At 36.2% G+C, this 16,594-nt stretch overlaps 1 protein-coding gene across 39 annotated transcripts in view; it reads left to right on the top strand.

Annotated features, from left to right (window-relative positions):
- The window catches only part of SORBS2 (sorbin and SH3 domain containing 2), a 203,373-nt gene that overhangs the window by 169,796 nt on the left and 16,983 nt on the right, over positions 1 to 16,594 (top strand). For 21 of the 39 annotated variants that reach the window (XM_079141879.1, XM_079141875.1, XM_079141881.1 and 18 more), the window contains 6 exons: positions 5,955 to 6,043; positions 7,443 to 7,489; positions 7,859 to 7,973; positions 8,060 to 8,188; positions 10,031 to 10,228; positions 14,416 to 15,192. In XM_079141879.1, the coding sequence (XP_078998005.1) occupies positions 5,955 to 6,043; positions 7,443 to 7,489; positions 7,859 to 7,973; positions 8,060 to 8,188; positions 10,031 to 10,228; positions 14,416 to 15,192 (1,355 nt within the window). Of the gene's footprint in view, positions 1 to 1,545; positions 3,130 to 5,954; positions 6,044 to 7,442; positions 7,490 to 7,858; positions 7,974 to 8,059; positions 8,189 to 10,030; positions 10,229 to 14,415; positions 15,193 to 16,594 lie in introns of all 39 variants that reach the window. The other 18 variants (XM_079141887.1, XM_079141888.1, XM_079141900.1 and 15 more) reach the window with 2 other exon arrangements.

The raw sequence follows: 16,594 nt of genomic DNA, 5'->3' as shown, positions 1-16,594 counted from the left end.
CAAGATCAAGAGTGAGGACTGAACCAACACCCTTGTGTCCCTGTGTACCTTTGACCATAACCAAATCTGGGGTCTTTAGACTCTCCTCCAGTATTTTGGAGCTGACAAGAGAGATGGACTTTAAGGTGTGTGAAGAAAATGAGCTCTAACAGAAAGTTCCATAAGATAGATTCAGTCCCTTTACCAATTATGGGCACACTAGCCACTGCCCCACCTAGGGCTGATCAGTAGCTGACTTGTGATTGAAAGACAGGCTGTCAAGATGGCTGCCCTGTGCACAGGGGAGGCCCAAGCCTTCCAAGGCCCAGTGAAGTTGTGAGTAAGACCCAGGTCATCAGGGGGAGTGAGCCCCATTCCCTATAACTTCACTCAGATGAGCAAATGTGCCTTTTATCAGATTCTACTCATTCGTGCAAACAAATATCTTAAGGTAACAAGTAGGTCATGAAATGCCACTAATTCATTATTCTTGGATACTACCCAGAACCTTAAAAGGTTTCTGATGAATTTAAATATTTGTTTTATAGTAGGGAGTGTTAAATTAACTTCCTTTCCCAAATACGACGTATCTACTTAATGTGTTTATCTACTTTTAAAGAACTTGGGGAAGATCATAAGTCATGAGTTGTTAATATTTTCCTGTACTAGGTTTTATTTCCAAAAAGAAAACGTCCTGTTAGATGTAATTTTCCTCTTGTTTATTAGCTAATTTGGCAAAACAAAAGGATATTTCCATAGTTGTTCCAGAGTGAGGTCAGGTTTAGCTTTCTCTTATCAAATTTCAAACAAAGAAAAAAGAAAACTTCCCCAGAAAAGAAGCATAATACATTTAACTCTGATGAAAGTTTTACATTATATCCAGTTATTCTTGTAAGAAAAATGTGTCTAAAAGGAGATTGAAGGTTAGCAGTTAGAAAGAAATTAGTTTATTTAAAGAGACTCTGGTATCTCTTTCTTGGAAAAATATTACTAGCAATAGTTCACAGCATTTTTATTTTTTTTAACTTTGGAAAATATAATATTTTCTATCCAATGCCCATGAAAAATTATTTATCATAGTTAAGAGCTTATCAATTAATGTAAATTATAAATTACTTTTTACTCTGTTGTAAATCATGAACCTCAAATCCTGTCCCTCTGAAATTAAGTTCACAACAATTTGGCATTAATTGTTAATCCTTGAAGTTACTAACCACCTAGACATGCTATGAGCTTAAGAGATACAATTGTATTTTTGGCATACCCTTTGGGAGGATGATGTGTTAATTATAAAATAGAATTGGGTGTATTTACTACATCAGTTACTTGTTATACCAGGTTTTAACAACTCTAAAATTTGCAAAGCTGCATTCGTTAAAAAAAAAAAGGATGATTTTGCCTTAGGCGTTTTTCTCTAAAATTGAAGCTACATGTGTTAACAATCATTGTCTAAGATAAACCACACTAACTGCTTTCTCTTTGCTGTGCTGATACTGACCTCCTCTCTTTGTGAACTTTTTAACTTCTCCAATGTCTCTCTCCTGCCACGCTGCTCTGGATTAAAAGGTGGGGATGATAGCAAAATGTGTCCGTCCCTTTGCAGTTACTCAGGGCTCAACGGCACCCCTTCCACTGAGTTAGAGTTCTGTAGCACTTATAGACAGCATTTGGACGTCCCACGGGACTCACAAAGGGCCATCACTTTCAAGAACGGCTGGCAGATGGCCCGGCAAAATGCAGAGATCTGGAGCAGCACTGAAGAAACCGTTTCCCCCAAAATCAAATCCCGTAGCTGTGATGATCTCCTCAATGATGACTGCGATAGCTTCCCAGACCCCCAAACCAAGTCGGAAAGTATGGGCTCCCTGTTATGTGAAGAGGACTCCAAAGAGAGCTGCCCCATGACCTGGGCTTCCCCCTACATCCAGGAGGTTCGTGGTAATGGCAGATCAAGAATCAGACACAGGTCAGCCCACAACGCCCCAGGGTTCCTAAAAATGTACAAGAAGATGCACCGGATTAACCGCAAGGATTTGATGAATTCGGAGGTCATTTGCTCTGTGAAGTCGAGAATAATGCAGTACGAAAAGGAACAGCAACACAAGGGCTTGCTCCACGGATGGAGCCAATCCTCCACCGAGGAGGTGCCCAGGGACATGGTACCCACCCGCATTTCAGAATTTGAAAAGTTGATTCAAAAATCAAAATCCATGCCAAATTTAGGAGATGATATGTTATCTCCTGTCACCCTAGAACCACAACAAAATGGTTTGTGTCCCAAGAGGCGATTTTCCATTGAGTCTTTGCTGGAAGAAGAAAATCAAAGCAGACACCCTTCTCAGGTGCCACGAAGCTACAAGTCTAAAACCCTGGTGCCAATTCACATTGAAGTCACCAGCGAGGAGCAACCGAGAACTCACGTGGAATTTTCTGACAGTGACCAAGATGGAGTGGTGTCTGACCACAGTGACTACATTCATGTAGAAGGGTCATCCTTTTGCAGCGAAAGTGATTTTGATCACTTTTCGTTCACATCTTCTGAAAGTTTCTACGGCTCCAGCCACCATCGCCACCACCACCACCACCACCATCATCACCGGCACCTCATCAGTTCCTGCAAAGGCCGATGCCCCGCCTCCTACACGCGATTTACCACAATGTTAAAACACGAAAGAGCCAAACACGAAAACATCGAGCCGCCCAGAAGACAAGAAATGGACCCTGGCCTGTCTAAACTTGCTTTTCTCGTCAGCCCTGTGCCTTTCCGGAGGAAAAAAAATTTGACTCCCAAAAAACAGACTGAAAAGACAAAATGTAAGGCCTCTGTATTCGAGGCTCTGGATTCTGCCCTTCAAGACATCTGTGATCAAATTAAAGCCGAGAAGAGGAGAGGAAGTTTGCCAGACAACAGTATATTGCACCGTCTTATCAGTGAGCTGCTGCCAGATATTCCCGAAAGGAATTCATCACTTAAAGCTCTGAAAAGGAGCCCCACGCACCAGCCCTTCCACCCACTGCCTCTAGATGGTGCTATTCATTGTCCACTGTACCAGAACGATTGTAGGAGAATGCCTCACAGTGCCTCTTTCCCAGACGTGGACACAACCAACAGCTACCACCAGGACCCCGAGAGTGCACTGAGTTTCCAAGGTGGAGGAACCTTTCTTTGGTTTTCCTTGTGGTTCAGATACGCCCCTCCAGCTCTTCCATCCATTCCTACATCCCATCGTTCCTGAGCTGTGAGACCACTTGCATCGTTCTGTGTTGTGAAGCAAATGCGTGTTGTACTAACATGTTCACTGAATCTCTCTCATGTGCCTGTTGTTACCTTGGACTTCGTTGTGTGGCTTAAAGTGATCATCAATTCACAAAAATTTACTCATGAGTCAAAGAAAATCCACTTTGTAACTTAGCGCTAGAGTGAAAACAACCATTACATTGGGACAAGTTAAACGATTCACTAAATTACAAGGAATACTTCAAGGCAGAAACTATCATTGAATATCAGTTTCCTTATTAGATTTTTTACACTGTAAAATGAACCAAAGCCAATAGGTTAATAAATAACCTTTTTATCATTTTTATATTATCTTTAAAATATTATAGGCATTCATTCAAATAATTTGCTCACTTTCTATATGGAAGATATTGTGTCAAAGCATTCAGAAAGCAAAACTGAATATATGACTAGTAATTAATGAACATCTAATGAGATGAGGATTATTTAATTATTTTCTCCTCTGAAAGGGCACAATTAGGATAAATTTTTGTGAATGTATCTTTAAGCTGTATATATATATATATACATGTCCCATTTCCATCACTCAGTATATTCATTTTCTTTTCCATTACTTTATTTACTTTCTATTTTTGCTACAACAGTCTTATATTGAATTAGATTAGGTTAAAAGTGACTTGACTATTTGCATGGATAACTTTGAAGTGGCAACACAAGGACAAATAGCAATTCAAATGCAGACTTTTTTGAAGTTTACACAGCTTAAAAGCACAGGGCTTTTCAATATTTGTATCCAGTTCTTTTCATCAATTTTAAAGTATATCTGTTTACTATGTAATTTTAAGAGACTGGAATGAACATTTCAGGCTGAAACACGTCAGGCTGTCAATAGAGAACTTTGTATACACTAGGTATAACAAAGTGCTACACATATATAACCTAGTTAAAACTGGTATAAACCAATGGGATGGGTGTTGTTGAAAGCACTGTTTTACAGTTGAGGAAATTGAAGCCCAGAGAAGTCAAGTACCTTGCCTGAGGTTACACAGATATGAAGATAACAGAAAGGAGACTCAAACTCCTAATATTTCAGAGTTCATAGTACAAAATATAATTTCCATAGACAAAAAGCACATATTTGAATTTCACATTGGTATAACATATGTGACAATTGTTAATTATTATAACACAAATTTATTTACTTTATTAAGATTTATCTTTGAGATTATAATTTTTAAAATCAATTTCTACAATTTGAAATTTTCCCTGAGAATTGTCCAAATCCAATTTTTTAATAAATTAGTTAACCTTCAGTTTTCTAATATTCTGACATAATTATCTTTCAATATTTTTGTGCAGATACATTATTGAAACACAATTTGAGAGGCCTTCAAGATACATGTTAAGACTTATTTGTTCTTTAATGAAATACTTTCCAATTACGTTTAGCCCAAGCAAAAAAAAAAAATAGTTTATATTTCATGGGTTAGTAAAGTTAAATTTTAAATTTATAATCATTATGAGAGTCCCAAATTAATAAAAGTATGTTATCTTACAATGTAAAGTATACAGCATGAAATCTTCTAATATGCATGAAAATAACTGGTTAAAGTTGTACCTGAAACATTTGTGGCCATGTCACCTTTCTAAACCTAAAGACTCTGGAACTCACAACTCAGAATTCATCCTCATCCACCACGCAACTGACACCATTTGTGAGAATGCAATTCTTCTATGTCATCTAAGTAGCCGAATCCTCCACACAATGTTTTCTTATTATGGATCTGCATTTTAAGTTATTTCATGAAAGGATAAAATAAATTTCATTTTTAAAACTTCTTGTGATTTAATATAACTAAATTCAGGAAAGGAACAAGAAAAAGAATTGACAATTTTTGACCCAATTACACCAGTAAAATTCTATGAATAGACTCCTGGAATACTTTCAACCTTTAGTTACATTTCCACATATAAGTCACATAAATGTATAAGGCATAACAAACGATTATGGAATATTTGCAGTCATTATTTTGTAATGCAATTATTTATACTTTGCTAAGGTAAACAAAAACCCTCCATATTTCATAAACAATTTGGCAACTAATATAAGGCTGATTATCCCTTTTATAGTTTATCAACTGAGCACAAGGAAAGGCATAGATAAAGAGGATGACTTGTCAAGACTCGAGAATTTAAAAACAGAGGAAGAGAAAAGAGAAGGGACATCACCATATCCTGTCATTCACATGCTTTCTTTGATTTTATCTCTTTTTCATTTCTATACTTAAAATGTTGTTCCATAAAATGTTTCTGTTTCCACAAATTGTTGTTACTTTCAAATACTCCATCTGCTGTAGACCTTATGATAGTAATTATAGATTGGAAGCAAAAAAAATAGAAATAGTAAGTATTAAAATTTTTTGATAAGAAAAATTTCTTTATGAATCACCTATACCAGGTGCAGCAGTAGAATTAATCAACAATGCCACAGTTTTATTTACATGTTTATGATTATAATAATCCTGCTGCCTCAAACATTATTCCTTTAGTAATACCCTTATTTGGGGGAGTCTTACATCACAACTTTCTATTTACCTATGAGTTTTATGCTCGTGATTTTGGTAACGCTGTCTCTCCAAATTTGGGGAGAACTGTAGTTAGCATGAGGGAAAATGGGTGAACAAGTCAGGTTTGAATCAAGTGGATACTCACTGATGGGCCCTATCCTCTCCAATAGACCGAGAGTCTCCTAGAAGTTACTCATCCACTTTGACTGACTTGGGGAGAAGTGCGCCAAGGGAAAGAAGAGGAACTCCCGAAAAAGAGGTAGTTTGCTGAACACCATAGTAGTCTTTATTCAATGGCCTACCTGATAAAGCACTTGCCAGCCAGACTTATATCCAAAACCAAAACCAATAAAGAACTCACACTGAATCATGAAAATAACAGCTGAAAAACTAGAAAGTTTTCCCGGGAGCCTGAGATAGAACTCCAAGCAGTTTACATTCTGACCCTAGCTTCAGTTCTTCCCCCAGAAGACCAGTTTGGGCAGTGAGGCCTTCCTGAGTCTTAACCAGACACCCATGAAGTAACGGTTGCAGTCTGAAAGAGACCGGAACTGAGCTGCCTCGTGGAAGGAGGGACTTTCCTATGCACCATTTCCTGGCCCACTAAGTCTAGGAGGCAACCCTAGGTCAGCTGTGTTACAAATCAATAGAGTCTACACAAATGATTTTTGCTGGCTTACTTTGTTGGAGAGGATCCCTGTAGGGTAAAAAAAAAAAAAAAAAACTTAACCAACCACTGCTCTTGGGAACAATGTACCAACTGGTTCTTTGTTCAAGGCTCAGCCAGGGCTAGAACTCTGGCTCCCAACTGCCCTGGAGCCATGTGGACTTGATGGAAACTGAAAGCTGGTCTTGGACTGGCAGCCACTGCAGATCCTACAAGTGTCTGATATACTCCAGCACCTGTGAACCCTTGTGAAGTCAGGAATTGTCCAAGTTTCCTGAAGGTTGTTAGATTCACAGGGAAAGAGAATGGGAGGAAAGGATTATTGGCTGCTGGCAAAGAAGTTGGTGTTGCTAACTATAGGTGCTGGGTGACTCAGCTAGATTCCTGGGGCCCAAAGTTACAGGATGGGCACAGGTCAGATCACATCATGACTAAATGATGAGCAGCTGGTTGAGTGTGCTGAAGGATTCCGGAACCGTCCTGGAGAGAGAGGGTGATTATGACTATACTTTCAACCACTAACTAACCTCTCCATGATAATTGGGCTAATATTTCTTGGCTAACATGTTAATCAGCAGTAAAAGGGGTAATGACTTCCTTCATGTCTTTTGGTCCTTTTATTATGATTCAGAGTTGCTTTAGTCCATAGAATATAGAGCAACTGACCTGCCATAATGATCCCAGGAAAAACCTTTGTAAAGTTAAACCTAGGTCAGAATCCTCTGCAGGCACTTTATTATCCTACTATGACACTAATTCACCTTAGTTCCTAATTTGAAATATGATGGTAAAGAGGCCAGCTATTATATCATTGTTGTAACTTAAAAATCTAAATGCAGAACTAATTGATTTATTTCTAAATTGCATGTAGGATGTACATCATATATGTTTAATCATTCCTTGAGGCTTTATTTTGCATGTAAAACTGCTTTCTTATAGGAAATCCAAATTTTAAGTTGGTACTAATTCTTTACCTTTTTATTTTTTTCAGAAATTGCCTGCTAAAGCTGTTTATGATTTTAAGGCTCAAACATCTAAGTAAGTCAGCTAAGTATTCTTCATATGATTTAAGTTGTCTGTATGCTGGTAATATATTGAGATAAATGTTGGAATGGAATGTGTAATAAGAAAGACCTGAGTCCCAATTCAAAAATCCACTTATTAACTGGTTCCTTCAGAATTATTAATTGCATAATAATCTGCCTGTGATTTATATCATTTTCAAAATCATGTCTTAAGTTAGAAGTGAAGTCTGGGAATTTGCAAAGAAAATCCTTACCTAACAGAGGTTGACAGATTTTTACACATGAGAAGTTTATATACCAAATATAGATCTCATGAGGGTGTGGATCTTAGGAATCATTGCTGTATATCAAGAAAAAGACCATGTAAACATTTCTCTTCCAGGGAGTTGTCATTTAAGAAAGGAGATACTGTCTACATCCTCAGGAAAATTGACCAGAATTGGTATGAGGGAGAGCACCATGGAAGAGTGGGCATTTTCCCAATCTCATACGTGGAGGTAAGTCCTTTCCCCCTTCCCTTCTCCAGGGTGTGGTTTTGCCAGTCACCACAAATTCAGGAATAAATTATTCTTTTTCTTTATAGAAACTCACACCTCCTGAAAAAGCACAGCCTGCAAGACCGCCACCCCCAGCCCAGCCGGGAGAGATCGGAGAAGCTATAGCCAAATATAATTTCAATGCAGACACCAACGTGGAGCTCTCGCTGAGAAAGGTGACCCAGATGTTTTCTTGATAGGTGCCTTAGAGAAGGTTGTATATTTTTAAAACTAAAATAGGTTCATCATCTTCTTTAGATATTTTTGTGTTTTCTCTATTTTCTACAAAGGGCTTCTTGAGGCTGCGTAGAGTTAGTGTCCTTCCAGAGGAGCTTCCTTGTGGAACACAAAACTCTTGAGATCCCCTCTGTGATTTAGCCTGGGAAGCAGGGACCCAAATCCTCTCTAAGGGGTGCATCTCTGAACATCAAGAAGTTATATATGCAGGACTTCAAAAGCAGGAAGCTCTCTGATACACTTCAAAATGTTATTCTGTTGTCTTATTATTCAGTTTTTTAAAAAGTGTCCAATACTTATTTTGCTCCATCTTGGAATCAAGGAACGTCCCTCAAGTAATGAAGATACTTCCCTATTTGGGGAACCTTTTTGAAGGGCTATCTATGCTTCCTTGACATCTTCTCTGGACATTGTGACTGATTCAAATTTCACTAGCAACCTACCCAATACTAATGCTCTTCTTAACAATATGTCTTTCACTTGCTTCTCCACATAGCTGAGAATGATAAATGAACTATTTTATTGTTTACTAGAAAATGACACACATGTGTTTCAGGTGACCACGTCTATGCACAATACAAAGAAGTAATATTAATTAGAATGGTCTGGAACCTCCCAGACCTGCTGGGTAAAATCCTGTTGCAGAACCTCATTTCATTCTCTCCTTTCAGTCCCAGTTCTGCATCATCAGCTGATTCTCCACTACGCTCTATGCCTCACTACCCAGCATTACATACACTGCGTCATCTTCAGTTTCTTATCTTAAAGAAAGTCTTTCCAAGTACATCTTCTAGCTCACACAGTAGCCTGGTAACTGCGTGTTCTTGATGTCTTAGAAAATCAGGGTAATATTAAGACTGGGGAGATTCATTTTTCTTCAGTATGATCTACTCAGTGATGGTGGGACATGCTAAATAAACCATCCAGCACTTTGACAAAAAGAGAACCTTCAATTGAGTATCACTTGAAGTATGGCTCCCTATTGTCCTGAAGGTGTTTAACCAATGTCACCTCCACGACTCTTTCAGATGCAGTTGTCCGAACTTCTGTATGTGTGGCTGCAGGTTTGTGGTTTAACAGCAGCCTGCCTACTTAGTTCTGAGCCATGTATAGTTTTGAGACATAATTGAAATTAGGATCTATAGCATTGACTTAGAATGCTCCAGTCAGAAAGGGTGCTGGCATTCCACAGTCCTGACACAGCTAGGTGATGCCAGTCCTGGCCACAGCTGTGGCTAGTCTAATCTAAGGAGCTCTCTTTGCCCCCATCCTTTTCATTCACTCTTTGTCACTACTTAGCACATATTGATTAAATAAGAAAAATGGTGGGCCATTCCACTTTATCCCTTCCTGAGGATGATTTCTGCCACCCATGTCAGACATTCTTCCTGCAGAAGTTCATTCCTTTGAATTTGACAAAAAATAGGATGCTGCTACTGACATTAAAACATTACCTTTAAACTAGCATGATTTTTCAAATAACTTACACAAATCATTGCACACAGTACCAGTATGAAACATGTATAAGCCTATCCACAACCACCAAGCACCTTTAGGGAAGATTCTAATGTCATGAATGGATAGTTTAGCTGCCTGAATGTCAATTATCTATATTTTTCTAGTAGTACTAGGACCTTACTTGCATTACCCCTAATTAAGCAAAACCTGGAGATGTAAAACTTTCGCAAGTAGAAAACTCGTTAATTAGGAAACAATAGCAATTATACTTTTTATATGTTTGTGAGCCTATTTCTAATGCATTTTTCTGATATTCATTACAGGGAGATAGAATTATTCTTCTTAAAAGAGTTGATCAAAACTGGTATGAAGGTAAAATTCCAGGAACCAACAGACAAGGCATCTTCCCTGTTTCCTATGTAGAAGTCATCAAGAAGACAAAAGGTGCTGAGCAATACCCTGACCCTCCAATACCCCACAGCTATTCTAGTGATAGAATCCACAGCTTAAGTTCCAACAAGGTAAGAAGATATTCTGCCATATTCATATTCTGTCATTTTAAATTTGAGGACTAGGATTAAGATAATTAGTACATAATTTTAGGATATTAGATTAGAATATCACATCCATTGCAAAGAAGGAATCTACATACGATGGTTCCACACATGTGAGTGCCGCACCAGTAAATATAATTTAATCTTTCTCAAATAGGTGCTGGCATAAAGGCTTAATCCTTGATTTTGCTAATTTTGTTTTCAAGTTAAAATGTTGAAAGAGAAAGAAACATTAGTATGATAATACCTTATATGATATATATATATTTCTATGTGTATATATATATGTATATATATATCTTCTAAAACCTTATTTTTTCTAAAGTTTGATTTTATATAAATATAAATTTTATTTGTATCATATGATACATATAATTATATTTGCAGATACAATTGCAATTTACATGTAAAAATATTTAACATACACAACATAAAAGCTATCTATATCCAAAAATGACATATCTCAAGAACACATGGTTATTAGATTGACAAAATCCCATTCAAGTCTTTACAGAAAAAGAACAAAACAAATTTTTTTAAAATTAGAGACTGTAATTTGGTTTATTACTTTGAATAAAAATGTTTTAGATTGTTAGAAGTCTTCAAATTTATTTCATTGATTTTTAGGGCAAGTATATACCAATTCTACTGTTTCACTTGATCTAGTAACTGAAGATGTTTATTTTTCTCAATTTTCAATTTATTTATTTTTTTATTGGTTCCTTTTGGTACATACTATTAGGGTTCATTTTGACACAATTCTACAAGCGTGTACTATTAATATGCAAGTTAAAAGGGACTCTACTTCCTGAAGTGGTTAACTAGTAAAAGCTATCCTCCTACTTTCTTATTTTTTAATTTTTTCTTATTTTTATGTTGAATTATGTTTTCTTTTTATGGATGGCATGTAGGGATTTCTTTCACCTTTTCATTTACTTCAAAGTATAAAATTTTAAATTGCCAAAGAAGTGTTTCCAAAATTCTATTAAGTACTCTCCAGCATTTTCATAATAATTATGTTACATAATTTATTGTTTTGATTGAGATCAAGGCTAGGATGTAGAAAAGTAAACCATCTAAAGTTAGCAAAATAAAACAACTTATCAGCCATTATGAAGTCACTTCATGTCCAATACAAGACCATTTCAAGGTCATGCCCCCTAAACTACTCCTAAAAAAAGGGACTCAGGAAAATTTTAAATAAGTAAGTGATAGAAGAACTGATCTTAAGAGAAACACTTTCTTTTAAAAGGTCTAAAGCCAGGCATTTTACTCATTGTAATCCCCCTTAAAGATTGGGTTTCAGTGTGGATAATTACTCTCAATTTGATATTCTTGGACAATGGAACAGTTTGGTGCTATCTAGTTTTGTTTGATTGAGTGTTAAGTTTTCCAGAATCTTCTTGAGTGTATTTACTTTACTACTAGGACGTAGCATGTACAGGTCAACATCCTTACTTCAGAAGTTCTTACTGATAAAAAGAAAAAATCTCTATCCAAATATTTGTCTTATCCACCATTGGTCATTTTAAAAGAACTGCCATATAAATCTCAAGCAATTGTACTTTTAAACAAAATGGTATAAGGACAAAAAGCATGTATCTATACAAGTTTATTTAGAATTAAAGAACTTCCATGTGCATAATTAATAATATAATATTTTAGATCACAATATATTAATCTTTGTGAATATGATTTAAATGTATTTCCCATTTTTTTCTTATAATACCAGGTGTTAAATAGAGGAACACACAAATTTTGTTAGTAACTAATTAGTTTATTCTCACTGCTGGGGAAAAATACATTGAAAGTTTATGTCCATAATTTGAAAGGAGTACTTTCTGGTTTCATTCCAACTGGTGATCCATGCTATATTACTGGCTTAATGGAGGAAACTGCTCAGTAGCATTGCACTGAGTTATTTTCAGGAACAGAAATGTTAAATACTTTCAAATGATGAGACCCCCAAATAAAAACGAAATGTAACATCTTTTATTTTCTAACTGATATTTGCAAATAGGAGCTCATTAATGATTTTTGAATCACCCTTTGACAATTTTAAATGATGTTTCTTGACATAGTATCTCTACTTTAGGGGAGACTCAAATGCAAGTTGATATTATTTCTAATTTTTTGTTTTTAGTACAATAGAATCCAATTGTAAGGCTTTTGGAAGATGAAGTAATTGTATGATTTTTGTATTATAGGTATATTTTTGTGATATAGGTATTCCAGAATACTTAACTTTTTATATAACCAAGTACATTGTATAGCTAAGCACTTTTAACCTGTTAAATTATATATGGGTGACTATGGTCATAATGGCACCATAATAGTAGTAGCAGATAGCAATAGTGATAATGATAGTGGTAGTAATGATGATAACAGAATTTGAAGATCCTTTTTTCTCACCCAAACAATAATCCTATCCATAAGAGAAAGTGAAAGTCAGAAGTAGTGATCGTGAATTATTACAAGTTTCACAAACTTTCAAAATTTAGTTATTAAAAACTTTTGTTATGTATAACAAAGACCATAAAATAGAACTCTAACCAAGAAAGGAACTTCTGTAGACTATCAAATAAGACTTAGGTAATTTATATCTTGCTCAAAATTCAACATCTATGGGCTGGGGGTGTAGCCCAGTGGTAGAGTACTTGCCTAGCAAGCATGAGACCCTGGATTCAGTCCTCAGCATCACACACACACACAAGGTAAATAAAAATTCAACAGCTACAGAGCTTAACAGGAGTGGATTTCCACACAGTCCACATGTATGGTCTAACTTTGTATCAAGTGCTAAGCAGCCTTGAGTGCCTTATAGTAAAATGCTCAGTTAAGTTTTGTGATACTTTATGCCATTTTTGCCACTTCATGATGAGACGACATCGCATTTCTTTTTTTAAAGAAAAACTAAATAAATTCACCTAATGCCCCATTCCTTTTTAGGCCACAGAAGTCAAAAGTTAAGTGGAAATTCAGCGTGTACTTACACATACTAAGGTCTAAGTTCGCTGGCTGCATGTGTGAAGTTATTGTCCTAAGCAGTGGACTATAAAGTACATTTCCAGAATCTTCCTTGAAGATTATTTGTTTCCAAACCAAAGTCATCTACCTGGAAAGTGCTAAAGCATCAGCCTCTCTCAAGGCCTTTATATGTAGAGCACATAGCATATTTTCTTGTCCATCAAGGATAGATCAATGTATTAGACATTGGTAGACAAGAACTTCTAGAACTACTTTTTATGAGCTTGCACAAAAGTTCAAATTTACCATTTTGTTTAAAATATCTGAAATAGATCAATAATATTAAGATATACATGCATTAAGATTAAGCTTCATAAATTATACCTCCTCAGGTTTATATAAAAAGTCGAGCCTCTGAGCACAGAATGGGAGATGTAGCAGAAGTTGATTCCATTAGCATTTTCTTCTCCTTTTCTGTGTAAATGGTTATTTTGGCTTTCTTTTTTTATAACTTTGAAGCAGTCGTGGTGTGAATTCACATTTTGATCATGGGTTTCTGTTCTTGAAAAGTATTTTTGGAGCTTATTCATTTAGAAATGTGTTCATGTATAATGGTCTGAAATACTTTACGCCATGTGTCATAATGATCTTGCAAACACGAGTGAGGAAGTCTGAGAGTTCAAAAGATGGGGCACTGCTAACGGAAGCAACAATGGTGGTAGATAAACTTAAGGAATTAAAAAAAAAAGCTCAACTATTGGTTCTCATTTTACATTGACATTTTTCTGCAAACCCGCAATAACATTCAATCACAGTTTAAAAGAGTGAACATCATCTAAATGAAGTAGACTATTAAATCTCTTAAGGTTTCAATGTCTGTTCTCATTATCTCCTTGACCATTCTATCTTCTCATTTGACACAATCTTTTCCAAGACTAGTAGTGTTTTATTGTTCAAGTAGCTTTTTTAATTAGTGTAAATGATTGTATGTATTTAAATTTCAACATAATTTCTTCAAATCTAGATATATACCAAATATCTTAAAATCAATGTCTATGCTACAACATAAACTAATTTTTATTTTCACTATCACACCTTTGCTGCATTTCTCTGTCTCTATGTTCTGATGCATCATTATTATTTTATTTGCTATTTTTTTAACTTCATAATTCCTGCTCATTTCTAAGTTGGCTTCCAGTGAACCAGCCCTTCCTCCCATGCACAAAGCTTCACCTGGTTCAGACAGAGGAACTTTCCAGGGAAATGCCAAGGAGTGGTTATCCCCCACAGAGAAGTGTCCACCAGCAAACTCTTGGTCCCTAACACCATCTTTTTGGGACAACTTCTTGGATGAATTAGAAAAACTTAGCGCTTTAACCTTACCAGGTGACCAAGCCAAACCAAATACCATGGAGGAAATCATTCTTGAAATTAAGGAGGAGCCCTCTGTTCTCCTCTCATTGCCTCCAGCGTCCCTAACTGCTGACTCACATCACTCTCTGTCACCTTCCCCCCACTTGAGTGTGACCCCAGCTGCGACCCAGCCTTATGATACAATGCCACTTCAGGATCCCCTAAAGACCACACGAGACAAGTTTGCAGATTTGAAGAAAATGAAAAGGGGTTTTTCAGACTCTGAAAGGGTTCTTGAAGTACTGGGTGATAAATTTGTGACCTCTGCAAGCACCAATGTGGGTTCCTTGCCTGAAACCCTCCCTGTCATTGGAGAGGAAGATGAGGAAATCTGTGAGGGTGTTGTGTCAGGCATCCAGAGGTGGCCACCAGAATCTCAAGAACAAGATGTCTTGTGGTGTGGCCATCATGGCACAGAGGTGGCACCAGAGCTGCACATTGAAGAGGAGGAAGAGAAGGAGAAACCTGGCCGCCTAAAATATCCAGTAGGCATCCCCACAGATCCTAGGATCCCTAAGGAAGACAGCAAAGCAGCAAAATCCAGTCATGAGGTATTTAACTTTGCCTAACAACCAACGAACTAACCAGTCTTACTGCACTAAGCTAGGATAGTTAATCACATCAATAAACATCTACTGATACTGCCTTGACAGGTTTCCTTACAGAGAGAACAAGCATTGTATAAGTCAGGGTAGAAGAACAAATGAAAACACACTGTATGTCAATAAACTGGTACAAATGCATAATTCCATCATCAAATTATTTCTATATGACCATAAATTCACATTTTTAAAAGTCTTTGTAATATATAGCCTTTATAATTTTTTCAGTATTAATAACAATAGCTAATGTTTAAGCTCTTCTTGTCAGACAGTTTTCTAAGCATTCTACATCTTTAATTTTTGAAACCTAGTGAGATGGGAAATATTATTATTCCCACTTTGTAGTTGAGGAAGCTGATGCAAAGACAGATCAGCCCAATGCCAGGATGAAAACACAGTAGACCACAGCTCTCTTGTGGTCTCTCTTTTTCTGCAAAAAAAGTAAAATAACAAAATATAATTTCATATTATATTTTCATATTATATTATAACAAAATATAATTTTATAATAATATAAAATATATTAAGCATATATAAATATAAAGTATGTTAAATATATTTTAGAACAATATAAAATAAAGAAAAAGACAAATAGTACTCCTATCATTTTCTTACTTTTCTGGAGAGGTAATTGTCTTCAGATTGGTAACTACTTAAGAATTATGCTCTACATCTTCTTCATACAAACAGAGGACATCAAACAACAGTTTTAATCAACAAAGAGAGAAAATATCCTAAAACTTTGATGTGTAAACCTTACTCTTTTTGAAATAAATTGATTTCTCAAATAGGTATCCTACAAGTTAGTATCATTACTTGCAAGTACTGAAACTATAAAATAAAAAGAAAGGTTCATGGCAGGATTTTCTTCCATAATTCTTCTATTTCCAAAAAACCCCACCATGCTTACATTTTTATAAAACAGACACACTACTTAATCAATCACAGAGATAATTCACTGAGTCAGACATGTTTGAAGTGAGTTACTTAATAACTAATTTTCCCTTTAATGTAATCAATTTTAAGATGTGTTCAAATACATGGCTCCATTCACAGGAAGTGCTTATCTTCCTGCAGCAAACAGTACACCAGACTTGGCGCACATCTCACGAGGGAGCCCAGGGACCAGTTCACAGGACACACAGAGGTCATCACTTCCCTTCTTCATAACAAACCAATACTTAGAGTTTATGACCTACTCTACAAGCAAGTTACAAAGGGTCATTGCAGGGTTGCAGATACTTTTTTACCTTCACATGTAGGAGAAGCTTTCATATAAATATGAAATTGTAGAATACATGTGTTATCTCCAGCCACCTTCATCCCTCAAAATTAAACCATTTATACCCAT

Source organism: Sciurus vulgaris (genome assembly GCF_902686455.1).
Source record: "Sciurus vulgaris genome assembly, chromosome: 5".
Classification (NCBI taxonomy): Eukaryota; Metazoa; Chordata; class Mammalia; order Rodentia; family Sciuridae; genus Sciurus; species Sciurus vulgaris.
Note: the sequence above shows the minus strand (reverse complement) of the source record. Positions and strands in the feature narration are given on the sequence as shown.